The sequence below is a fragment of the Canis lupus genome, chromosome 17, assembly GCF_048164855.1.
Source record: "Canis lupus baileyi chromosome 17, mCanLup2.hap1, whole genome shotgun sequence".
Classification (NCBI taxonomy): domain Eukaryota; kingdom Metazoa; phylum Chordata; class Mammalia; order Carnivora; family Canidae; genus Canis; species Canis lupus.
In genome coordinates, this window is record NC_132854.1 from 47498013 (window position 1) to 47524297 (window position 26285).

The 26285-nt window shown below is 35.4% G+C and overlaps 1 protein-coding gene across 1 annotated transcript in view; it reads right to left on the reverse strand.

Annotated features, from left to right (window-relative positions):
• Window positions 1-12292: 12292 nt before the first annotated feature.
• Window positions 12293-26285, reverse strand: part of PCDH17 (protocadherin 17) — a 96073-nt gene continuing 82080 nt past the window's right edge. The window contains exon 4 of the mRNA XM_072782874.1: window positions 12293-17011. Coding sequence (XP_072638975.1) covers window positions 16329-17011 — 683 coding nt within the window. The 3' untranslated portion in view covers window positions 12293-16328. The remainder of the gene's footprint in view (window positions 17012-26285) is intronic.

Here is a 26285-nt window from a genome sequence, read left to right on the forward strand (position 1 = left end):
TAAAAAAAATTAACCTTGGGATTGGCCTTGCAGGCACATATACATTGAGACATTTTTTAAAGGGTAATTTGATCTTAAAAGAAATTAAAAGGACTATTTTTATTGAGTAGGAGTATTATTAAAAATCTGTATCTCTTAAACCTAAGTTATATTTCACATTTTCTGAGGCTTGCATTTGATGCTTGATATACTTTTACAAAATACTATTGAAAGTGCATGGTTATATTAAATGTTATGTCCGGATTAAAGAATCTTTCATTAACTTTTCATTTTTATTTAAAATGAGTCACATATAAATTGCTCCAATGTGGGCTATTACCAAGATTTCTTCTTGTGGAATCCTAAAAGTTCAGATGTGCTAAAAATACAAGAAATTTCTCATGGGAATTTTGCTCTTTCTGGATAACAGTAGAAGAATATTTTACTTCTCTTTGAAAAACACAATGGAACAGGTGTTAGGTTTCAAGATTCGGAAGAGATCAGAAATTAAATTGCTTTTTCCTGATTAGAAACTGATATTTTTTTTTTAAATAATGCTGACTCTGCATATGGAAATTTAACTTAATCCTATGCCATTGCTTTCTATAGGCATTTAAAGCTGTTTTCATGAGCTTGGAGAGAAAAGGAAACTAAACACTTGCAATTTTTTCCTTGAGTTTTCTCTCCCTTGGCATTATTTCTACTTATTTAAAAATAATTTTCTTAACCGCTGAGAAAAGTTACAAAGCTCTTTCTTTAAAGTTATTTTCTTTAATATAAAATAAAAGATGCTTCCTTTTTCTTCTATTGTCTCTTAAGTGTTTTCACTCTCTCCTATCTTCAATTCTAAGCAAGCCTTTTCAAGATTTTCTCACATTTGCCACCTCATTCATTTGTGATCCTCTTGTAATTTCCTCATGCTCGGTTTCGTGGGTTGCATATGCCACACAAAGCTGAAATCATGTATAATCAAGGACTTAACATAGAACTTTCACAGTAACACAACTATAAATGATTCTGAGCATAATCTGAGAAAAGGTCAATTCACTATTTTAAGTCAGAAATAGTTGCAGTGGTGATGCATATTTTTCTGAAATTTCAATAAAACAATATTCTTGTCTGCCTGTTGATTTGACTGAAAAAAAAAAGCCTCTGTAGTTTTAACAACCATCTGAGTTACATAACAAGACTCAATTACACCAGGTGGTATTGACTGATGTATTTAATAATGTAATAAAGATGCCAACCATGACAGAATTGGTTAGTTTGATATTAGGGCAAAATGCCATTTCTTCCACAAAGTTGGCTAATAAAAAATATTGCTTCCAATGTGATGAGACCTGTCAAGTAAATTTATGGTATGCAAAATTCATAAGCTCTCAAGTATTTCTTTGGACTTTGGCAGTACAGGCAGCCTGTGGTGTGCTCTGTTTGTGTAAGAAACAAACAAATTGAATGGAGGGTGAGCTGGCTAGTAAGCAGTCCACATTACAATTGATTAATTGGAAATATTTCATGTTCTGTATCCATCTTTTATCTAGAATGTTCTTCTTTGGAGAGTTCTATATTTCACATTCAATTTTTATGTTCACTTGCAAGTTTCTCTGGTCCCACAATTCAAAGAGAGTCTGTTGAAGGGGAAATTAGAGGCTGTGATTCAGAATTCAGTGAGTCTAGTCTCTGCAGAAACTTGGCAGAGGATAGAATCAGTTCTTGGGATGCCAAATTTAGTGGCCCTGGGCCAGATGCTAATTTTGAATGCATGGCACACATCACTTTGTGTCTCGATTAAGCCATGTCTGTGAATCCCATGCAAGCCCGGCAACAGATTTTATGCAACGCATGTATTAGTGTTCAGCACATCATAGATTGAATTCTGGCCTTAAACATGTGACAGAAATTGCCTCTTTTACATTATAAATTCCATCTCTTTGAAAAAAAATAATAAGGCATGTTAAACGACTTTCCGTCCATGATTATTTAAAATTTAATAATATCAATTTTGGTCATTTCTTATAAAGGTGTATTCAAGAAGAAATACCCAATCTTACATAAATATAAAAGTATGGTGAGAATAACATAAGATTATTTTCCCCTTCTACTTACTTGTTCTTTAGTATATATTGGATAATGCATTTGGATTTGTTCATTAAGCTAATTCAGAAGTCTTAGAGAAAGACTAATAAAAATTATGGAGCAAAGAAAACTAAATGTCAATGTATGAAACTAGATTAAGAGATTTTATTTTATTATAATATTGTCACATTTATGTGAATCACACGGCTATTTATTCACCTGGCTACCTTACCAGAATGTTTCCCCTTGTGTTTTCTATACTAGGAAGTTAACACTTGCAGTGTCTGTGAACCTGCAGAAACTCCACCCTTGGCATAGAAGTACGTCTGGCATTGTTCCTATTTGAATCAGTTGTGAATATATATACGAATGTATTTTTAAATGTAAACATTTTTTAAAGTTTTAATGTAGGTTTTTAAAAATTGTATTTAAATTTTACAGTATATAGTATAACACCCAGTGCTTATCTCATCATGTGAGATTTTTTTGTTTTTAATGGGAATTGGAGCCACCGATAGGTTTGATGTACTGTCTTAATGTGCTGACCTTGATCTGTGCCAACTTGCTCTGTTTTCAGCCCAGATTGAAAAGACCAGGATGAATCAGATACAGCTGGCTCTGTGAGTTACAATAAAACATAAGATTCTTGTAAATCTATTGTGTGAGGGCGATACACAAGAGTCTTCTATCTATACTAATAATTAAAAAAAAAAACAAAACACACCCAATGTATGAGAAATCCTGACCTTTCATTCAGGGGGAAAAGTCCATTAGTTAAATGATTGATTTTGTGCTGATTTTTTTTCTACAGTATTTTATTTTGTTTCTGTTTCTTTTTAGTGTGCTTTATGCAACTCTGAGTCTTTAGTCACCATTGGATACTTAAAAGAGAAAGGAGAAGAAAGACAAGGACTAAATTAGAAGCTCCTTTTGAATCGTTGGCTTTTATTCTAGCCATTTTCTTCTGAGTCAGAAATAATGTTACTGGGTTTTGTTTTGTTTTTTTGTTTTTTTGGTTTTTTTTTTTTTTTTTTTGGAATCAAGAGGAAAAAAAGATTTCAATGTAAATTATATTGTTATTTTACAACATGCTTGCTTGGCCTCAGGGAAACACTAATTGAAACCGAAGAAACTTTGGAAGCACAGTATGAAAAAAATCTTATTTGCATCCAACACTGGTTTGACTTTGAGTGGATCTGGTCTAAATTGGGGGTACCATGGTCATATATAATGGAGATGAGATTGGGGAGGCCTGACATCTCTTAATTTATTTATTTTACCAGTGTAATGCTAGCCACCTCCTGTTTTTATTATACCAATTTAATGCCAGCCATTTCCTGTTTTCATTAGACCATTGTAATGCTAGCCTCCCACTGTTCTCATTAGTGCAGGACTGTGTAATGGCAGCCACCTCATGTTTTCATTATAACAGAGCTGTATGGTGCCAGCTGCCACTTGTTTAACTTTACTGAGAAGCATTTGACCATGGACTACATACTTCTAAAAGCTAGTAGCAAACAAGGTAAAGGAGTCCAGGGTTCCGGTGAAATAGTGGTAAGTGGGTAAGTGACTTCTTGGCTATTAATGTGCAAGAAATTCAATTGCTGGTAATGACTAGGAAACTCCAATAAACTGAGTAAAGCCTTGAACCGTTCTGTTATTATTGTTTTGTTGTGTTTTTAGACTAATTCATCTGACAAGGACTGTCAACAAGAGTTTGAGACTCTGTTATTGTGCTTGTGTGCGGATGGATTTATTCACCAGAATGAGTCCATTGCAACAATGGATGGTATTCTTTGAAAGTTTACTACGTGTCCAAAGTGCTTCTACACTTTCTATGTAGTATCTCATTTATTTCTTACAATGTATTTATGATTGCCTCATTTATTCCCATTCATAGATGGAGAGGTGAAATATGCAGTAGTTACATAATGCAGGGGCTGGCCAGTTTCCTCCTTAAGACCAGATAGTAAAGACTTTCTGCTTTGTGGGGCATCCAGTTTTGTCCTAACTACTCAACTCTGCTGTTGTACTGGAAAACAGCCACAAACAGTACAGAAATGAATCAGTATGCCTGGCTTCCAATAAATCTTTATTTACGAAAATCAGCTAGAGAGATGGATTTGGCCCAAAGGCTATAGTTTGTCCACTCCTGATAGAAGGTCACATAGTTAGAGCGGTGGAGACAGTTATGGCTCTAATTGAGGCAATTCAGCTGCTCACTCTATGACTTTAAACTAGCATCCTAAAAAATTAAAAATAAAAAAAAATAAACTAGCATCCTCTATTCCTCTCTGTAACTTTGTAACTGGAAATACTTCCAATTCCATTCATGGGGGAATCTTTATTATGCAATGATTAAAGTTTTCGAAGAGAAAAACAACTTTGCATAATTACGTGCTTTAAAATATTTTTTGTTTTACTCTTTACATGTTCATTGTTTTCTACCTAATGCTTTTATGTACGAAGGACTTAAGGATTCTTTTGAATAATAACCTACATAGGAAATGTATAATGGAAAATAAAAGCAGTCTTATCCTACAAAAAAAAAATTAATAAGCTACCAAATGTATTTTGACCTACATTTTATTTTCTTTATGTAAAAATGTTATGGAATAATTTCTTTTTTTGAATCCAGCACTTTGTCACCCTCAGACTGCTGTATTATTAACATTACCAAATAGGGTAATTGACAGATGTGTATAGTTTGTTGAAATGATTAAAAGCTGTTGAGAATTGTAACCTGTCAGTGTTCCCTGGGAAACAAAGTCCTATCCATCTGTTAGGGGACTCTCTCAATGACTGTAATGAGTCACCTTTAAAATGGCAGCTGTCACCCTACGATATGAACCTTGAAGCATGAAAAAAAAGAGAACATATTTATATATACAAAGATGCATGTCATTGAACGAAAAAGGAAAATATATTCCCAAATTTCATGCTCTTGATCACAGAAGGGGGTCAGAAGGCAGTGCTTTGTTATATTAGGCTGTGATGTACAGTTTGCATCTCCCGTCTGTCTGAGGCCAATAAGAGTCAGGCGAGCAGGAGTGATGTCGAAGTTTGGTAAGACATTCGATGTCTGCTTGTAACTCCTCACTTGTCTTTAACATTTCTCAAAATGAATATACCCTCACAATGAACTTTGCCTGGCTCAGCATCACCTGTGGAAATTACCTTTATTGAACTGCAACAGCAAAGACACAGAGAGAAGATTGCAACAGAAAGCCAGTACACTAGCTGTGAGGGTAGAAAATACCAGGATTCTTCATGTCCCCTCCCTGGGTTCAGTGCTGCCAAGCAAGGATGGATGAGTGAGACTGTTTGTATATTCATTCTCTTCTTTAACTGTTTCGATTTTCTCTCTTAGTTTTGGTGTTTTATCTAAAATAGGGCAGGTGGAGTTATAACATTTGCTGTGAAATAAAATGCAAATTCCACTATGCAAATAGACCATTAGGAAGTAAATTAGCTTGAACAGTAGTGGTATTTCAGCAATTATATTGCTTTTTAATATGGAGAGACTTCAGCATAAATAAAACCCAGCAAGTTTGTATAGGAGCTGGGTGGGTGACTGAGCCTTCACTGGAAAGAGGCCTCTGGAGGCAGCGACTGTGATTTGGAACATGTTCCCGGTCCATGGCTAACACCAGCACTCACTACAGTGTATAATCACCTTATTTTTTTTAACATGCTTAATGCCCATCTAGCCAAGTCATACCAAATAAAATCTCAAATGTGGATTGGCTATGGTAATTACTATTTGTATTAATTGGCCTGTCAGTGTGCAGACTTTCAACTTTGCCACTGGAGTTCCTGTCACCCTTTTAACACATTATCATTATTATTTTTAAACCAGAGTCATTTCAAGTTCAAATTCATAAAATGTGCATTGGAACCGCCCACCCTGCATTACAGATGGGTAAAACAGAATGTGTCAAGAGAAATAAAACTTTTAAGGAACCATTTGCACTAACCTTCCCCTCACCTCATTTAGAAAGTCAATCTGACATTTTTTGGCATTCCACATATTACTTTGAAAGAATTAAAATCAGTATTTATGGTAGGAAGATACCTAAGAGATCAATGGAGGCATTCATTCTACAGCATCTGGGCACATTTATGGTCATCTAGCTTCTGCTCGAACATTGCCATTTCTTGATCCACCAGTTCTCAGTGTCATCACCTTTTCTAAAATCTGGTTCCCCCAAACTCCCAGGGTCACGGTAGAAACAGATTCTACATACACATTAAGTACAGATGACTTCAGTTGGGAGGCAAGTTGATCATGCCAATTGACCTACAAGGCAACAGTAGACTAGACCCTCAAGATGGTCCCAGGGGCGGAATCTTTTCCTTCCCTTTAAGTTGGGGTTTTTGTTTTACCTGACCTTCTTAAGAAATCAGTTTCAGACTGTTTCAGGAGAACTAAAGCAAACAGTCATCCCAAGTAGCACCTTTCCTTTTCTTTCCTTTCTTTCTTTCTTTTCTTTTCTTTCTTTCTCGCTTTCTTGCTTTCTTGCTTTCTTTCCTTCTTTTTCTCACACCTTTCCTTTTCATTCTTTGAGTTTCTTCCAACTACCTGTGTTACTGGTATTGATTAGAGTCTGTGATATTTGCAGCTGCAGAAAGACACTGGCCCTTCCCACCTCCCGAGCAGACTATACCCTCAAGAAGCTGAACAAGAGCCCTATGCTAAGTAACTCAGAAGATTTTCCAGGACTTTTATCAAAACTATGGAAGAAGACAGACATGCCAATCCATTTAGGATTCAGTACCCATTATCCAAAGCCCAACATTGTTCACCCCTCTTTTCTTAACTCATTCTTTCTCTCCAAGGCAGGATTTCTCAACCTGGGCATTGCCAACATTTTTGATGGGGTAAATCTTTGTTGTGGAGGTCCGTACTATGCATCACAGGGTGTTTAGTAGCTGTTAGGTACCGGTAGCAACCCAACTCCCTTACCTGCTGACAACCAAAGTTGTCCCTAGATACTGCCGAATAATCCTTGGGGGCAAAACTGCCCCCAGTTGGGGATCACTAAACTAAGTCATTATTCCCTATCTCAGTTTCTAAATCATCAATAATTATAAGCTCTTCTACTACTATGCATAGAACCTTATGGAAGCAATAAGATAGGGGTGGATAGGGATATGGAACCCCTCTATCAGCCTGGGGGTTCCTGGGACAGGAGACATAGACAAAAATTCTTAGGAATAGAATTAATCTGCCTGACAAAATTTACACAGCAGATACCCAGGACATGCTTGAAGAATAGGGAAATGCTGAAAAACCACTTTTCCAGGGATGAAAATCATCCATGATTTGATCTTTGTCTTTCTCTGCTATCTCTCTTTGCTTCCCAAACCTTCCAACATGATTACAGATTTCAAAGGAAGAATTATTTCTGGGAAGTTGGAAATATACACATAAATACTCTGCCGAGGGCTTGAAGCTGAGGATTGCAAGATTCAGCAAAGTTGGCATTGCCTCTCGATAGTTGGATCTGCCCCAAGAACAAGGTGCTATTAGGCAGCATCTTATAAAGAATGGATCACCAGGCAGCAGCAAGCTGTCTCAGAATTATTTTCCTAAATTCGCATTCCACTTGGCAAACCTTTCACAGAGCTCTCCCAGCTGGTGAACCTAATTCAGGTGTCCTCGGGCCTCCTCTTCCTTGGGCTAAGCATTCGAGTGATATCATCCAAGCTCAGAATTCACTACAATTCCCAGTTTGACCTAACCCACTTTTCTAACCCTTTATAACTTTCTAATTAAAAAATATTCTGACTTCATTTAAATCTTTTTGCATACACTGCCTCTGTCTTCTTCCAGAATGCGTTTCCTGTACATCTCCACTGCAATCCTGCCCCATCTTGCATGCTCAATCTAAATGCTGCTCTCTCCAAGAAGCTGCAAAGATTTCCTCCCCCACCTTTCTTTTCCTCAGCTGAAAGTTCTTGTTCTCTCTCTCTCTGTCTCTCTCTGTCTCTCTCTGTCTCTCTCTCTCTCTGGTCCACTGCAACTTGCACTTCTCTCATAGTGCCAACTACAATCTGTATTTGGGTAAATATCTTCATTTCCCAGTACATTTTAAATTCTATAGAGACAGAGACAGTATTTTATTAATATCTGTATGCTCCATTGTATTCAGAAACATGATACATGCTCCACACATTAGTGGTGAATTGAATTGGGATGTCATATTCTAAGGACGAAAACCACCAGAGAAGCCACATTTGACCCACTCATTTATTTCTTTTCCTCCTCTGGACTATGAACAGAAAGTAAATTTTAGTAGTTATCCAAAATGAAAGAAATGATGAAATATGTATAGTAGTTGAATTTCAAAGGTGTTTGGGGAATAGATGCAGATTGAGAAATTATAAGCATATAATCTCAGAGGTAAGGGTCTTTTCTTATCCTCAATCAAAGCCAAACATTTCACATGAGATATTAAAATGAGGATTTCCTCACATATAGGAATTAGTAATAATAGAGTGAGATGATTCACTTTCTCTTTTTCAACCTTTCAATAAAATAGCTAGGCAGTCTCACATAAAGATTTGTAGCTAAGATCCTGTATCCTAACCTATTTATTACTTCACATACACCTGTTATATGTGACTACACATTTTGTCCATTTTAACACTCCGTGTAAGTTACATCTAAAAAGTATTATCAGTTTTCTTATAGTTTGATAAAAGCAGTTTGGACAATTTCCACGTTGATATAATTATTGGAAGACACATCACTACCTCCATAATTGATCCATAAGCATGAAAACATAAGGATATTTATGGACCTTTTTAATGGGAAAATAGAACAAGAAAATAGAACAAGAAATACTAAATAATAGATGATTTTGAGAGAAAATTATGAAATAAGGATGAAAATATGAGAACAGCCACATGCACGACAGCTATTTGATACTACAGTGCTTGATACTATGAATGTAGACAAAAATCTAATTTTAAAAAAGGATTACATATTAAAAGTGTTATCACAAAGCAAATTATTATATTGAAGACAGTCTCTCAACTGCAATGTAGGAAAGAATAATATCAAAATACCATTTAATATTGCTAAAGAAGTAATACTGAGATATTCAGCAGATCAATAAAACAAATGCATATTTGTTCATCCCACCTATTTGAATTTAGATTTTCAAAACATAAACTAGTTGGTTGATGTAAAGGGCTATTAAAATTTATTTCTAGACCTCTGGAAACAAAGTTGGTTTTCTATAAATCGTAGAGAAATATTAAACAATTTATAAGTTAAATTCAGGCATAATCAGAACAATTTCACTTTTGACTAACCAGCTTGAAAATGACTCTGACAACAATTGCAATCTCTCTTTTTCATCTGATCATTGAAGAAGGCAATGATGAAGTATTTTATCCAATGTGGATGTGGCAAGTCAAAGATTTCTTAAAAACTGTCTTGTTCATCACTTAGCCATACTGCTACTGCTTAAATTCCCTCTCACCTTTATTTTGTGATTTTGGTTTTTGAAATCAGTCAACTCTCATGCCTTTATATGTGTATATTAATCCATACATATAGGTGTAGGATTTTAAATATCTCTTCAGTATTATCAGAGTTTATGTAATTACTTAAAAGAAGCCAGTTATTTATCTTATTAGTTCAGTATATGTCAAACTTCATGATATAAAGGGATTCACTACAGTCTGTATGATTGTTTCTATACACCAAGTTCACAGAAAAACTAATATCTGATAATAGTCATTTAGAATATTTTGGAGAATATACTACCAATGTTGTGAAACATTTTTACAGATAGCAACAAAACATGACAGAAATCTTAAGAGAGGCATGATTCTAATGATGTCTTCATTTTCTTGGAGACTACAATCCCTACTCTGCTTCTCAAGTTACTTAATACTGTTATGAGCTATTAACATAGAAACTATCTAAATTTTATGATTGTCAACTTAAAGGGGAAGGTATATTACAGAGTTTAATTTTTTCAGATAATAAATTTAATATACTAAAGACGAAAGATATTAAATAGGGCAAGATTAGAGAATTCACAAAATCTGGAACAAGCAGAAGAGCTGAACTTTTGGTTCAATTGTGGGCTTAAGGCTTCCTAGCTAATTGCCCTTGGATAAATCCTTTTACCATTTTGAGTTTCAGAATTCTTAATGCTTTAATGTCTTGTAAATTTGTGAAAATGCTCTGTGAATTGGAAAGTTTCTACAAACAGAACTTATCAGTATCAATTTTCACAAATTTGGTTTTGTGATTAGCGATCTTTGAAAAATATTATGAAATAATCTGAGTAACGTAACTTCAGGAAAGTAGGCTTTAAAATATAAATCACAACCAAAACTTAGTTTATAAAAATGCTATAGATAATGTAATATGTATAAGAAAAAAGGGAGTGAAACAAATAATAAGTTGTTCCTCTCAAAATAAAATGTTTCTCTTGTAAGACAAAAACTGGAATACCCATCTTCACCTAATGGGTGGTAAGTCAACCTCTGTGAAACAAAATTTGTAAAAGCTCACTGGAATCTTCCCTCTCTCAATCAACCCTTGTAAGAGACTCATTATCATTAAAGCAATTTTAAAAAATAAAGTTATTTTTTGATAACTCTTTCCGAAATATCTTATTACTCTTTTTGAAACAATAAAAGAAGCTCCACCCTCTTTTAAGAATACTGAGAATTTAATCCCTGGTGTACGGTAGATTGTTTCCTAATTCTGGGATCAGAAATGAAGAGAAAATGATATATTCCTTGGTGAACCATGTGCAACCATCTCCAAAAGCATGTAATAAAGAGTTTGGGGATGGTCCATTAACTTGCTGATCGATTTCTCTGTGCTGTATGGATGCTATAGTGACCTTTAAGAATTCATTCTCTTCCTATCCTACCAAGAATTGTTCTTTACAATTGTCAAAAATTATATTTTGTGGGCATATCTATTTAAAAAAGCTTAATTTGAGGGACATAATAGCTTATTGACATGGTATAAGCCTGTGATATATGTTGCATTCATGGCTTCCTTCTAATTGCAGCATTGCCAGATAAGGGTCTTCATTTGAATGACCAGTGCTCCCTCAACCCTGGTCAGATGTATCAGGAGAGACCATTAACAGCTTGCTCTACTTGCTCTACTCTCACACTTGAAAGTGATGAATGGTAGGCATATGATTTTTGCTATTCTTAAAATTTTCCTTATGAAAAGAGAATAGTGTCAAGAGAACATAAGGTCCATTCCTATGTTAGTATATATCACCTGGGCACAAACTACTGAGGGCAACATAATTATAATTGTCTTAGTTCTTTGTAACTTAAGGTCCTTGTATAGCCCCTAAGTGGTGTTCAATGAAAAAGAAACAGAGAATTCAACAAATAAATGAGCAAAAGAATGATTATATAAGCCATTTAGTCTATCCCAATAAGCTTAAACCATAAAGGTCTTCTGAAATGTGGAAAAGCTGTGTATGCTTCTTGATATATATTGTGCTTCAGGAGAAAATTAAAAGAAAAATCCAAATGGGCAGATTGTTATGTTTTTAATTTAGGAGATGCCATTCACTAAGAGTGAGAAATAAGGGATACATGGAGAAACTGAGGAAAAATGCAAACAACCAAACCCAATTTATAAAGAGCAAGTGTATTAGAACTTACCTATCTGTTTCTCCCACGAGACTGTGATCCAGGGACCACTGCTTTGTTTACAGTCTACTTCTGGGTCATAGTAGCCAATGCCAAACACAAAGTAGCAATTCAGTAGATGTTTGTTGAATGAGTAGAAAAAGCAGCTTATTATTTTAAGATGCCATGATAAGTATGTATTTACTTTAAAATGCTCTTTATAAATATGTGTTTTCCTCAATCATGTAAGATTATGAGAAAGCTTTAAAAAAAGACTTTTCTGAAGTCCTTTGGGTTCTTGTACTAAATTATTTTAAAACCAACTGTAGCTATAAAAAGCTGTAAACGCTTAGGCCATGACTCCATAGTGATTATTTGACTAGCCAACTTGTCGAAGCTGTCCGAGAGATTGTCAACCCATTCTTATTGAGAACCTAGTGACATTATTGTTAAATAAAGTTTTAAGAAATCTTACTTTACTGGTAAACAAATAACTTGCAAAATAGTCGTGATACCATAGTTGCTTTCCAAAATAATTATGATGAGGTACACAGAGTATAACACACCATTTCTGCGTTAATGAATTCAAGGGAAGCAACGCCACTATTAGTAATAGCTTTTTATTCGGAGTCCTCATTTTCCAGATAGGTCACATTAAACACAGCCATTAAACAATAGCGTTGAGATAAATCCATACAATGTATGCTGCTTTTGTTGTTGTCCTTGTTCACCAATTGCTTGGTGCAGCTAAGAACCTTATGGAGTGATGGGGCTGATACATGGGAATAGCCAACCTGCAAAACACTGAGGCCAGGAAAGTCAGACTTTAATCAGGTCTCATTCAATTATGTTTCAAATCAACACATCTTGATAGCCAAAACTCTCATTTGAATTAATGCTGTGATAAATGCTGCCTGTTGTCAAAAGAATATAATTAGACAATAACGAGTGGGCATATATTATGCCAGACCTCAGTCTACTTGTTGACCTCAGCAACTTCTACTCCATTAGGCAACAAACAGCTTTTAACCTAGTTCTAATAAAGCATATACTGCTCTATCGCTACATGACTTTTTTTTTTTTTATGGTGTCATTTTTTTTTAAATTGAGCACTGCCTAGATCCTTTAAAGGGAAGTCATGTTTTACAAGATCTCGGGAAAACGAAACAAAGTCAATTTCCCAACCAGGGATTCAATTAATTCATGGAGTAGTGAGCCAATCCTTGTATATTGCCTGTAATAAGGATAAGTATGTAAGGTTAAGAAATAATATGAAAGTATTCTTTAAAATTGCATGATATGTCTCTTTAACGTTTACTTTGGTATAGGTATAACTAACACTGATTCTCACTACTTTTAACTTTGATGAAAAGATCTTTTATTAACATTTAATGAAAAGATTGTTGTGTTACTGATTTTTTTTTAAGTTCACCAGTGAACAATTTGAGAACTTTTGACTTTCTTACAAAAATTTCTATAAATTCTTTTTCTGTGCTTGACTTCAGTTATGAAGGACCTAAAAGACAAAGTATTATCAAGTTATTCATTTTTGAACGTGTGGGATTTTTTTGAGGGGTTAGTTTTGGAGGACGTGACTTTTTCCACATTCTGAATTATGCTGAAACCCCTTGAAATATCACTGTTTGATCATATATCACCCCCCCCCAGAGCAAGTTGCTCCTTAGAGGGGTGATTTTGGCATCTCATAGACTTCCTTGGAAGCCAAGCACCAGAGGTCTGTGATAAAGGCAGTCGCCAGCCAAATGAACAAAGGCGAGATTCCCTCAACTCAACTACAAAACCTCAGAGTCCTGACTGCTGAATTACCACCAACTTGTAAATAAATAATCACTACTAAATACAGATAATGTGTTAAACAGCTAACACTAGTAAATCACCGGTGACAGAGAGCCTAAAGGTAAATCCCTCACACATTGGCACAACCAATTCTTAAAATCTTATAGTGTTTTAATGTCTTCAGACACATATAATAAATTGAACAATTGGTTACTCAGCGTTAAGAATGTTTTAAAAATAAAGCCTACTCTCTGTTGATTTCATTTACATACTGCCTTAGATTGTACTACGTGGCTATCTGTCTAATAAGAGAGAGGCAACACTTGGTAAGACTAAATGGAAATTAGTTTTCCATCAAATTTCAGCTATCAAGCTAAATCAACCTGTAGTCTCCTGGCAAAAAATAACATCATATAACAGAGACAACACATTTCAGATACATAAATTGTCCAAAATATAGAGAGTCAATTAGGTTTCACGTGTACAAGATCCCTTCTTTTCTAATTTAAACATTTATGAGTAATAAAAACCAAGAGTAGCGCTTTGGAAAGGCTGTTACTAGGAACCAAATACAGTTCTCGAGAGAATAAGGCTGATGGGAGTTGTCCACTCTTCCCTTTCAAAGCAGTTTTGCAAACGAGGTACAGTCTAAATTCTTGACGGCATTTGACGGAAATATTTTCAGCTGAATTTTTCGAGGTTTAAAATTACAAAACTTAATTCAGTTCAATGTTTGTTTTTGCTTTTGCTTTTGTTTTAAATATAATGATTTTATGACATTTATGCTGTTTCTACACTGGCTTGGTGGCCAGAAAAGAAGGCACAGAATTCTCCACCAGTTTGCAAATAACGCATTTTTCTGCTCCAGTGCACAAACAGCCTTTATTTAACTCAGCACCACATTTTCTAAGGTATGGGCTGGAAACTGTTTGTCATGAAGCTGTAAAATGCCAAAAATTTTAAATGCTGAAGGAAAATGTCAATCAAGGCATTTTCCCATCTGCTGCTACTTCTGCAAGTGCTAATTTTGTTTTTCCCAATTCCTGAAATTTGAGGTTTCCTAGCCTCACATGGAAGTAAGTTTGAAACTTGCTAAATGTCACAAGAGAAGGTGTAAGCAAATGAAGGAATAGAAGGTGTATTGTTCTCAAAGGACACCAATAAAAAGAGGCTGAAGAGCATTGAGAAAAAGGAAAAACATTTTGTTAAGACCCAGACCTCTTGAGAAACACTACACAATGCAAGTAACCGGTTCTGGTGTCACACATGCATTAAAGCATTTTTTCATGGTTTTGAAATATAATGGGAACACACATCTTGAACCACTTAAGATACTTTTGAGAAACCAATCAACGTTATGATATCTACATAGGCAGAAGCTGGATGTTATTGAAAAAACGTGAAGAAGTTTCAGGTATCAGTACAAATGTAATTCTTGTGATTTAGCGTGACTTTAATAAAAGCTTCTACAAGGACTTGCACATAACCATGACTGACGGATGTATTTTTTGACCTTTCAGTTAGCTCCATCAGCTCACTCAAACACATTTTGAACAGATTATGTACTGTAGTACTTGGTAGACTATACATTAAACGAGAGACTTTGCTCTGAGGCACTGCTTCCCACACTCCATGGGGAAAAGGAAGCAGGAAAAAACAAAACTCATAGAGTTCGACAGCTACCGAGGCAACACTTGCCATTTACAATATAAGCCCAAATATTTTTGCAACACAACTATATATTAATTTAATAAAATACACAATATAGCTCTTATACACTCAACAATTTGGCTCATATGCACTGAATCTGCAATAAATCAATAAAAATATGTCATTTGATGTAAACACATTGAATCTTCTTACATTTGCACATTTAAATGGTCATATGATTTGTGTATGTCTAAGACATTTTCACTTTCCTGAGCTATTTTAGTGTCCACAAATGAATAAAACCTATCAATCATGTTAATTTCCTCTGAATATTAATCATTCCACGGTCACTATTTTTTTCAGGTCAAATTTAAAACATATCCATCATTATTTATACAGTTTGTTGGACACTAAAAAGCTGAAGAGGCATTTTAAACCTTTTAAAATTTCTTCTCCTTTAATGAAGTGAATTAGTCTATGTGTGTGCAGGACAAAATGGACTATATCTTTTTACATTTAACTTTTATACGACATGAAGTGTCTTACAAATGACCAAGTTTTTTTCTTTTTTTAAACTTTTTTCCGACTAATGATATGGAATGTTCTTTGTGTTTATATGTGTGGCAGGTAACTTTATACAGAAATGTTTACCACAAATATGTGTTAATGTTTGGTGTAGCTTGGACTACTGCAAGGTCTTTTCGGGATTTTAAGTAGAAGCCTGTGATGACTGCTAGAAATCCACCACAGATCACAAATTATGACCCTGCTTTGTATGGGGTTTATAGGTAAACAGTTAAGTCAGCATAAATCACGGAGGACAGTCTTAAGAGTGATCAGAAATACTTCTATTCTCACACTGCATACCTTCCTAACAGATTGTCAAAAGGTAACTCGCCTCCTCATCCTCCTTTTTCTTCTTTCTTTTCTCTTCTCTCTTTTTCTTTTCTCTTTCAGCATCATTAATTCTGTCCTAATATAAGTTTGGTCAAAACAAAACCATTGTTATCTCTGGAAAAGAAACAGCAGTGAAAAGAACATACTTGTGGGCACTTCAGATGTTCACTAAAAGCCTTAAAGCAGCATTGGTCTTTCTTCATCCCTGTAAAACGGGTTGTTCACCAGGAGGGATCATTTTTAAATCAACAGAAGAGACAAGAAAATGCCAATGCTTTTTTTTTTTTTTTTTTTTTTCACTTTCTCACAGCCACAGGGTCATTTCCCCGGCAGTCCTGCAAAAGCTTATCAATTTCTCTCACGACTTCCTCTGCATCCACCGATTCTCTGCCCAGATCCCTGTTGGGGTGATCAAGCTGCTCAAGAACAGAGCCCATCTCGCTGGAATCCCGGCTGGCTCTAGAATGCACATCTGCAAAGACCCTTGCCATCTGATCAGAAGCCATGAACGGAGGGTCTCTTGGTTGCTTACTGGGTGACAGATACTGACTGTCAGTGGGCAAGTACTGGCTGCTTGCTTCGGCCAGGGCTCCTGGTTTTGCTTCGCAACCATCCAGAGAGCCTTTTGTTGAGGTGCAAGGCTCGATGCATGCCTTGGTGGGGCTGCTTGATGCTGAGGGGACCTCCTGGAGGAGAGGGCTCAGGGCACGTTTGGCTTTTAAATAAGGTTTAACATTGGCAATGAGAATAGTGTGCTCTCGCTTGTCTTTTCCAAATGTACAAAAAGTCTTTTTCCCAGTGGGGTTCACAGTTTCGTAAGTCTCAGTCTCAACATTAGCTTCAACTGTGGGTACAAAGAGATTTGTGCGGTAATCTGCATTTTCAGCCTGATTGGCTGCAGGGAACTGTGGCATCCAACACCTGTCAGAATGACCAAGCACTCGGCATTCATCTGTGCAATTAACACACTCTTCTGGTTCTGCAAAACAAAAGAGAAAACAGCAAATCCAATCATTAGGGTTGCTTTTAAATTTCTACTGAGGCTGCGATCAGCTCTCAGTGGGCTTGTTTGACCTCTGGTCTCTTAATTAAAAAGGAAAAGAAAACAATAATTAAAACATTTCAGGATGGTTGCATAAACCTGCTGGTTGAGACAATGGTTTTATTTAAGTCTATTCTCTAGATATTAATGAATTCCCATAGCCTGGGAAGAAGTAAAAAGTGGCCATTGGAGAATCATTCTCAGTGGAATAGAACATCACTGTAAACTAATCTCCTGGAGTATCAGTTAGTCTTTGTTCTGTATAACCCATCCTAGAAACAGTGAACTTCAAAAAGGATTACCAGGATTAATTTTTCAAATCAAATAATGGGGTAAAAACTAGATCACATACTTCCATAACAAGTCCTAAGCTGCTTTTTTTTTTTTCATGTTTCATCCCTATTTTGCTTGTAATTGTTATTTTGGTGACAGTCATGAAATAAAAGGTTTCCTTAAAAAGCCTACTTTTCCTACTGAGAGGAACAAATGGAATTTTCAATCAGAATGTGTTATGAATAAACTTGTCAAAAAGTGTACATTCCTATTTTATTAGATATGGGCATAGATCATCAATCAGTTTTCTTCACTTCAGCTTTTTGTTTTTGGTGTAAGTAGGTGAAAATGGATTTAGTCAACAGATATAGTTCAGATGAATGACAACTCATGATTTCCTATTTTAAATGATAATGTTTTCTGTGAGAATGTTTGCTTCTCTCTTTTGCCAATAGGCATACAGAGAATCTAAATAAAGCCTTCTTTAATGATCCCTATTTCAAAGATGCTGAACAGAAAATAAGAAAGAAAATTCCTGCATTATGACAACAGCTGCATAATTCCACCACCCCAATATTTTAAACAATAACTTTGAACTACATCTTCCTAGTTGTCCCTTTCACCTACAAATGATTGTTTCCCTTTATGTTTAATGGTTCTTTTTAAATCAGAACTTTCTTTTTCCAGGAGAGGATATTTACAATTTACCTTTGTGTGATGGGAATAGAATTCCCTACACATTTAGAGACCTTTGGGATAGTCATTTAATTGATGTGAGAGGATCCCTACAAATTCATAGTATCCTGTGCAAGGAAAAAATAGTCTATATGAAAGATATTTAAAATAGAAAGCACCAAATTTAAAACCACTGATAAATTTATACAGTTACTTTCTAAAGTCATATATAAAACCTGAGTTCATATTTAAAACACATAAATAATTCCTTATCCTAAAATAAAATAAAATAAACCACAACTTTATTTATCTCAAAAGGTAAAAGAATTTCTTATGAGATTAATTATTTTTTAGAAAGATATCAAAATGGTGTCTTGATAGAACCAAAGTACTATGGTATTTCATAGCATGTGTCATTCATATTTGTGAAATGTTAAAAATGTATTCAGGTATCTTGCCTCTATTTTAATTTTTCATGTTTTCAAAAAACATATTTACAGACGAATGAATGAAATATGTTGTTTATTATGTAATGGTGGCAGGAATGGTGAAAGATAGCCTCAAACTGAACTCAAATACTACCTGTCTTGGAAGATTATTAGGCAGATGGACACGAACAGCAGCAGAAAACTCTAGACATAGAAATTTGCTAGGAAGCCTTCCTATGTGGATTTAAAGTCGAGCAGAATTTTTTTAAAAAATGGATATCAGAAAATTTTAATATCAGGTATTTTTTTCTACGTATTGTGAATGAGAACCATAAATATAACCTCTACATGAGTGTTAGTCTGTGTTAGAAAATAAATATGTATCATTTCATTCAACCAATTTTATCCTCCAAAAATACAGTAGAAAACTTACTATCTATTTCATTACTTTTGTGTCTTTTAGAGCCATGACTTTTAAAAAATTCATTTACAACTCGTACATTCTCTTTGAAATATGCTAACATAGTTTTATATCTCAATATTGACTGGACTTCAATTTCAGCAACTTGGATAGCCTGGCACTGCATGAATTCAATATGAATTTAAGAAGAGACTGAAAGAGATAGAATAATGCAGATGTATGAAAGTATAAATCGACCTTGAATTTGAAACCATCAACATGAAATGATTGTTTGCATTTCACAGCTGAAAATCTGCAGCTTTTTACTTGACTCCTTTATGTCACGACCTAGGGAGCAAATTCTAAGTATTGATTATGATACATTATAAGCTCTTCACCTTCTGATTAGACTGTAATTTTGACGGTAGCAGTTCCCAGACAGAGAAGAAAATCTAATGGATACTCTTGTACAAGCAGCAGAAACTATGAGCAAAAAGTGAACTATTACTGCCAAGGGTCAAATAAGAATTTATGAGAAAGTGAAATTATTTCTGAAAGAACATAAATAAATAGATGAATAGGTAGGCACAAAAAAGAGACATAGGTAGTATGTAACGAATGACTACCCAGACATAAAAATAGACAAAATGAAAAACAGAAGAAAAAAAGAGGGAAGAAGGAAAGCTAAGTGAAGGGAAGGACAGAGGGGGAAGGGGCAGTTGTGCAGGAGGATTTCTGTCACATGTACCTTCTATTATGTATTTTTAAGATCCCCTCAATAAACCTCTCAATAAACCAAGTATGTATAATAAAAATAAAAATATCAGTGTGGAGTATTTTCTCAAGACCTAGAGCTACAAGGTAAATAATCTAACTTTTTCCTATACCTTAGGGAAAATGCATCTTGGAATAAGTAGGTTGAATTATATACCACACAAATGAAAAAGAAGCAAATTATATAGATTGCCGTTATTAGCGTAGATTAGATATTTGTATTAGAAAACAAATTCAGAGGCTCCGGATAGAAGAAATCAAGGTAAACATAATTGATCCAAGATTCAGTTTCTTCCTCTGGACCAATCTGGATTTACAAAGAAATTATTTATCTGCATTTTCACCCTTTCCTCAATAAAACATGATTACCTTTTCACAGAAGGCACCCTTTGCCAAAATGATGGCATAACGCAAATGGTATGCAGATGAGAAACTGAGAGATAAGCATGCTTATATTGCAAAGAGAAAAACTGTTCTGAAGGCCAACAGCTGGAATTCTGGGCAGTTCTGCCTAGAGGGAAAGTTTAGTGTCTCATTTTTAAAATGCATGATTCTTTGAAGGATCATGGAATAATATGATAAATTTGTATACTTGTTTAGTATTAGGAATTTTCTATACTCCTGGGCACCTGGGTGGCTCACTGGTTGAGTATGTACCTTTGGCTCAGGTCATGATCCCGGGGTCCTAGGTTCAAGTCCTGTATGGGGCTCCCTGCAAGGAGCCTGCTTCTCTCTCTGCCTGTGTCTCTGCTCCTCATGAATAAATAATTAAAATCTTAAAAAAAAAAGAATTTTCTATACTCCTATAGCTACATCTATAGCCACTATTACACAAGCTCTCAAAAAGAGGGATCTAAACACAGTCATATTATTTTAACTTTTCATCTTAATTATATAATATTTTTTCAAAAGATATAAAGTCACTCAAATGACTATAGTACTTGCAATTCAGTTGTACAATAAACCACACATGCAGACACACATATAGATCTTTATTTGCATGTGTGTGTGCACGTGTGTGTGTTTTTACACATGTGTAAAAAATTGAACTTTCTCTGGGATATAGTCCAAACAAAATCTTAAATGTATAACCAATGTATTCCTGAAAATTTACTATCTGTAGTTGTCTTAAGAGAAATACAGATGAATCAATAAAATGCACAAGAAAGTTCTATACTCATAGTTTAGGAGATAACATGAATACATATAAAACACACACACAGACACATATATATACACACATTTTTAAATATAAAACATTACAAACATAATGTATACATATAGGTATTTATATTTTTATTTAAAATCTCCAAAATTTTAATTTCTCTTTGCCCTACAACTGTAGGTATGAAATCCATGATTGGACTAACAACTTGGCTACCCCTGATTTTAGAATATTATGTAATTCAAATTGTTTTAGGCATAAATGCCTGAAATCTACGTATTCATATTTGCTGACATATCTGGAAGCTCTCTCTCTTTTTAACCTAGACTAGCATTTTACTAACTTAATCTTAGCGATATTCTGCAAGCAACTGTTGGGTGCCAAACTACACCTTCAAAGGAACTGTCATTGCGGAAGTTACATCTCTGTGAGGAAAGAAAATATTTAGGTAAAACATCAAACTACCTGCTCTTAAATTATTGGGTTTTAGCAATCTTCCACAAAGGTGTCCATAGCTTAATGTTCCCACTGTGATTCTCACGTTGTAACTAAGGTCCCTGTATCGCTAGGGGTGCATAGCCATCTCAGCAGTGGGTAAAAGGTGCCAAAGATTACTATGTATAAGATTAAAATTTGAAGCCAAGACACCATTTAAACTAGAAAGGACTAATAAAGATTCAGGGAGCCTTTGGTAAACATGATTATTTTGGGAAAAGTCAAGGGAACCAATCCTTGTGTGTTATGGCTTTAGTGGTGCTCACTGCAAAGGGAACATGTCAAGGAGTCAGTCTCCATAAAATGTCTTGGTCCTGAGTAGATCTATATATTTATTCTAGTCTCTCTCACTCTCAAGCAGGAATTTATCACAAATCAGAAATTAAGCTTATTTTCCCAGTCTTCAAAGCACTATGCCACATTACCCAAACAGAGATACTTGGCAACTAATTTGTTACTACTTAGGGAGATATTAGAAAACATAAAAGGATTTCCTCCCCTAGTTTCAACTAGCTTGCTGCCTCGGGAGCCCACATATTTGTACAAAAACATGCATATAGTTTCTCGCATAAGAGTTTCACATATGCGTCTGATTTATTTTTTTTTTATGATACAGAAATAAATGTCTGTGTCATAAAAATCCAGAAACCAAAATCCCCTGAGTCAAGGTATCAATGAGAAGGTTCTAAAATGCTGTGGCCATGGGGTAAGGGCATTTGAGAGAGAGAGAGAGAGAGAGTTTTCTTTGCTTTTTGACTGTCAACAAAATGGTTTTATTTCTGCTTTGTAAACAGCTTTAAATAGGAAGAGTTTTTATTCTCTTAGTGTGGTGGTTGCTACTGTTTCTAACAGCATCTTAAAATTAGAGTTGTTTCCAAGTAGACAACTCTATAAATGGAAGTCCATTTTTTATTTGTTCTCATTTTTCTTTTTTATTTCTAATTTACCTTCTTTCACCAACGTAAGCTTTCATAACACCTAATTAGCTGTCTGGAAAAGCAGAGACCAGGCACCCATCTCTATTTATGGCTGGCACTGGGGTTTTGGAGATTAACTCTACAGAATCTAAACTAGGTACCCATCACAGACCAGCAAAAATGACAAGCCAAGACCTTCGACTGGCAGTTTCTGTGTATCAGTTTTCTCCTGAAGGGTTTCACTGTTTAAGAACAGCTTGTTTTCGCTGTCTTTTTCTGTTCTTCAGCACACACACTCAGTTTCACACATGCACACACACTCCCTTATGAGTGCGACAAATTACATTTTAATCCAAATATATTCTAACATATCAGATACAAAGGATCGATGCTAAAATAGAAATCTCATCAGAATACAGTCCAACGGATCCCTAATAAAATGTTCCTTTCAGTGGGTTGACATGATTCACAAAGTCCTGTGAGCTGACACTTTTCTAACATAAACAATCCTTTCTTTTTTTTGGCGGTGGGTTATTATTCACTTACTTTCCTTTACCATCCTGTAAACTCCCTATACTTGTTGGGGTGATGGGGTGAATTATTCCGCATACATGGCATCTTAATCTACATTCATTCAAATTATTTTCATTTATGATTTCTATGTCCCATTTACTAGCCTCTTAGTTAAAAATAAACCTTCTGATTTTGCTCTGACTATGAGAGGGGTAAAAATTTCACTTTCAATCTTATTTCTAGAGACAGCTTTGGAAAGTTGTCTCCAAATTTTTTTTTTCCCTGTGTCAGAACAAGAAAGAAAAGAATACATTACAATTTTATCACATGCTTTTCTTTTTTTTTTTTTTTTCTGCTACTGTTCACATGACTGCCAGGCTTAATTTTAGTACAATTTTTAATAAGCTTGGTGCATCCCTCGTGCTCGGAAGAAAAGGAAAAGGTTAGGGAAAATGTGGTATCAGAAAACTAACCACTTTGACTGAGTGATCTTTCATCTATTGCATTGTATTTCCCCTGCTTCTTGTGCACAGGAACATACTGTTTTACGAATCGAGGAACATACACAAATACATACAGGCAGGATGTGTTTTTGCCTCTTTTACTTTTTTAATGTAAGGGGGACCATGAATCTCATTATAATATGCCAATGCTCATTTTATGAAGATGCCTGTTTACGTGTTGGCAGCAATACCTGATTAAACCCTGGGTATACAACTCCAGAAACTTAAATACTTCCTGATAATTGGCTGTAAGGAATCAGAAGGTGGAAACATAGTTCACATAATAAAAAACCTCTGAGACAAACACATATAGTTTTAGGTTGATCCACTGGCAATAGGGCTTCTAGACTGTGCCTCAGTTGTGCAATACCACTCTGCCTGCTTTTGATAGGTGGAGAGCATATTTTGAAGAGGAAGTTATTATAACACCATCAAATAGTCAAACCGTGGCAGCTTTGAAGTAGCAATCCTCTAGCGTGCACCTGCATTGCACAATGCCTCCCAATGTACTGCCACGGTTGCATTCAGACACCAGAAACCACTGGCCTATATCATATTCAACTGCATCCAATTGCAGCTGGGTATCTGGAGCACTTGGAGCCCCTGCACTTATTATTCAGTGCACCTGCACGCCTTCAGGGATGGTTTTAAGTGTTTGTGACCCCTTGGACATAATAGCACGTCTACCAGAGTGAATTTTCTGGCATATATACTGACAACACACAGATAACGCTCCGAGATGAAGAAGACTTACATTAAATGGAGACTTCAGTTAAGGAATGAAAGCAAAAGGATATAAGGAGATTTGCTATGCAAGCATCAAAAATATTTTAAAAACGAGACTTCAGAGCATGCATTGGGAATCCATAGCACAAACCTAATTGTGTGCCCTGGTACACTGCTCTGGGATTAGCCTTCAGTTTTTAGCTATCCTCTTCCCCTCAATCCCATAGTGTAGGTGCAGCCATCACCTGGGGGAGCAGCAGATGCTTGGAAGCGAAGGCACGGATAAATGTGGGCCATCTCTGTCTTAACTTAGGCTGAGGAGAACTGGCTCTGAAGCTGGATACTATACTATACTAATGAAACAAACTTTGTTTTTTGTTTTTGTTTTTTGAGAAAAGGACCCTGACAGAGTCTCTTAAGGAGAAACAATACGACACTAATGTGCCAGCAGAGAAAAGACAGCTCAAATTCAGTGACAATTTTAGATGTGTACAGTTCAGTAGTTAGTTTAAAGAAGTTATACTTAAGCATTCACAAGAATGAATAAAACACCAACTTTGTGCTTCGAAGGCATTGGAGATTTTCAAGCAAAGGCATCTTGAATAGAATGTTGTAGAACAGTAAGGTTGTGTCCAGAAAAGGTTGGTAGTACGTAAAACTATGTCTCTCCACTTGTAAAATTCTTCCATCTGTAGGAATTTTTTTAGAAAAGATTTTATTTATTGAGACACAGAGAGAGAGAGAGGCAGAGACATAGGCAGAGGGAGAAGCAGGCTCCATGCAGGGAGCCTGATGTGGGACTAGATCTTGGGGTTCCAGGATCATGCCCTAGGCCAAAGGTAGGCGCTCCACCACTGAGCCACCCAGGCATCCTCCATCTGTAAAATTTTATCTCTTCATTAAGGCATTTACACTTTGACTAGAAATTAGAAAGTAGGTTTAAAACCAACTACGGGAAATAATTCAGGATCAATAACATTTTGAACTATGTCATAGGAGTGTCAGGCGACAGAAATACAGGGAAAAGTGTAGACTATGATATTGTGAAAGGCTTTGTACAAGGAGTGGTGCTTCATCTGCAATTCAGTGGATGATCCAGGGTTTCAATAAATAGTGGCGAGCAGGAAAAGGATGATCTAGGGAAAGGGATGAGAAAGTGAAATAACCACACAGGACTGTGCATTTCACAGGGTAGTAAAAGATCAGCTTAATAAGTCAAAGGACATATGTTGCAATGCCAAAAATGTAAAATAATAACGTACAGAAAATTTGCTAGGATTTAAAAGAGAATGGAAAAGCTCTGAATAAAAACAAATGTAATGAAGCAGGCTATGGGCACTGTGATAGGTATCTGAGCAGTGTATTGTATGTCTCAGACAATTTTTGAAATATTTAGGTGCTTGACTGAAAAAGTATTAGACAACACTTATTAACATACAACACTTTGATGCATTCAAATCAGCATTATTTCTGGAAACAGATAGCTGGAGCTTTGGTCCCAACCAGGATTATCTCCAGTGGAGCACAACAGGACATGACATGATTCACTGGCATAGTTATTCCAACTTCATCGTGACCCCATTCTGCTCGTGTCTCATCCTACTCCTTCTAAACTAAAGAAAGTCTTAATGTATGTTGATTCAACTGGTACTTTATATTAACTATATAAATCCTACAATTTATAATTCTTCATTAGAAAAAAATATTTCCTCTTCTTACATCTATTTCTCTCTTTTCACTCTTTCTCTAATTCGCTATTATTAATCAACTATAAAATTGATCACATATTTGAAAGATTAAATGATTCTTTGAGAAGGCCAGAAGAGGAAAGGTTTGGAAGAAAGAAGACCCTTTAGGTAACTAGGAGAGAGGTAATAAATACTTCTCAAGGCGAGGCAGAAAGCCACAAATAGGTAGATGTTGAATCTCAGAAACTTTTCCAAGTTGTTTCTGGATATCATAAAGAATAAATTACTACAGGAAATTCCTGAAAATGTTGTCTAAAATAAGCACTCTATTTTGGATGAAGATAGTGCCACCATTTCCCCACTGAATTATGGATTCTAGCATTAGCTCCCTAACTCTTATTTTTCAATCTGTCTGCCTCCATGAGATCTTTATATCTCTTGAGGATCAAGACACTGATATCATTATATATGCTTTCATGCTCCATTCCTTGAACACACAGAACTCATTATTCACACCTGAATGTTATCATTGATGTAAAGGAAGACTACACCAAGAAGATATCAAATACTATTGATAATCTATGATGAGAAAGACCACTCCTTACAAATTACTTATTTCAAAACCATTCAGACTGGAATAGAAATAAAAACTTG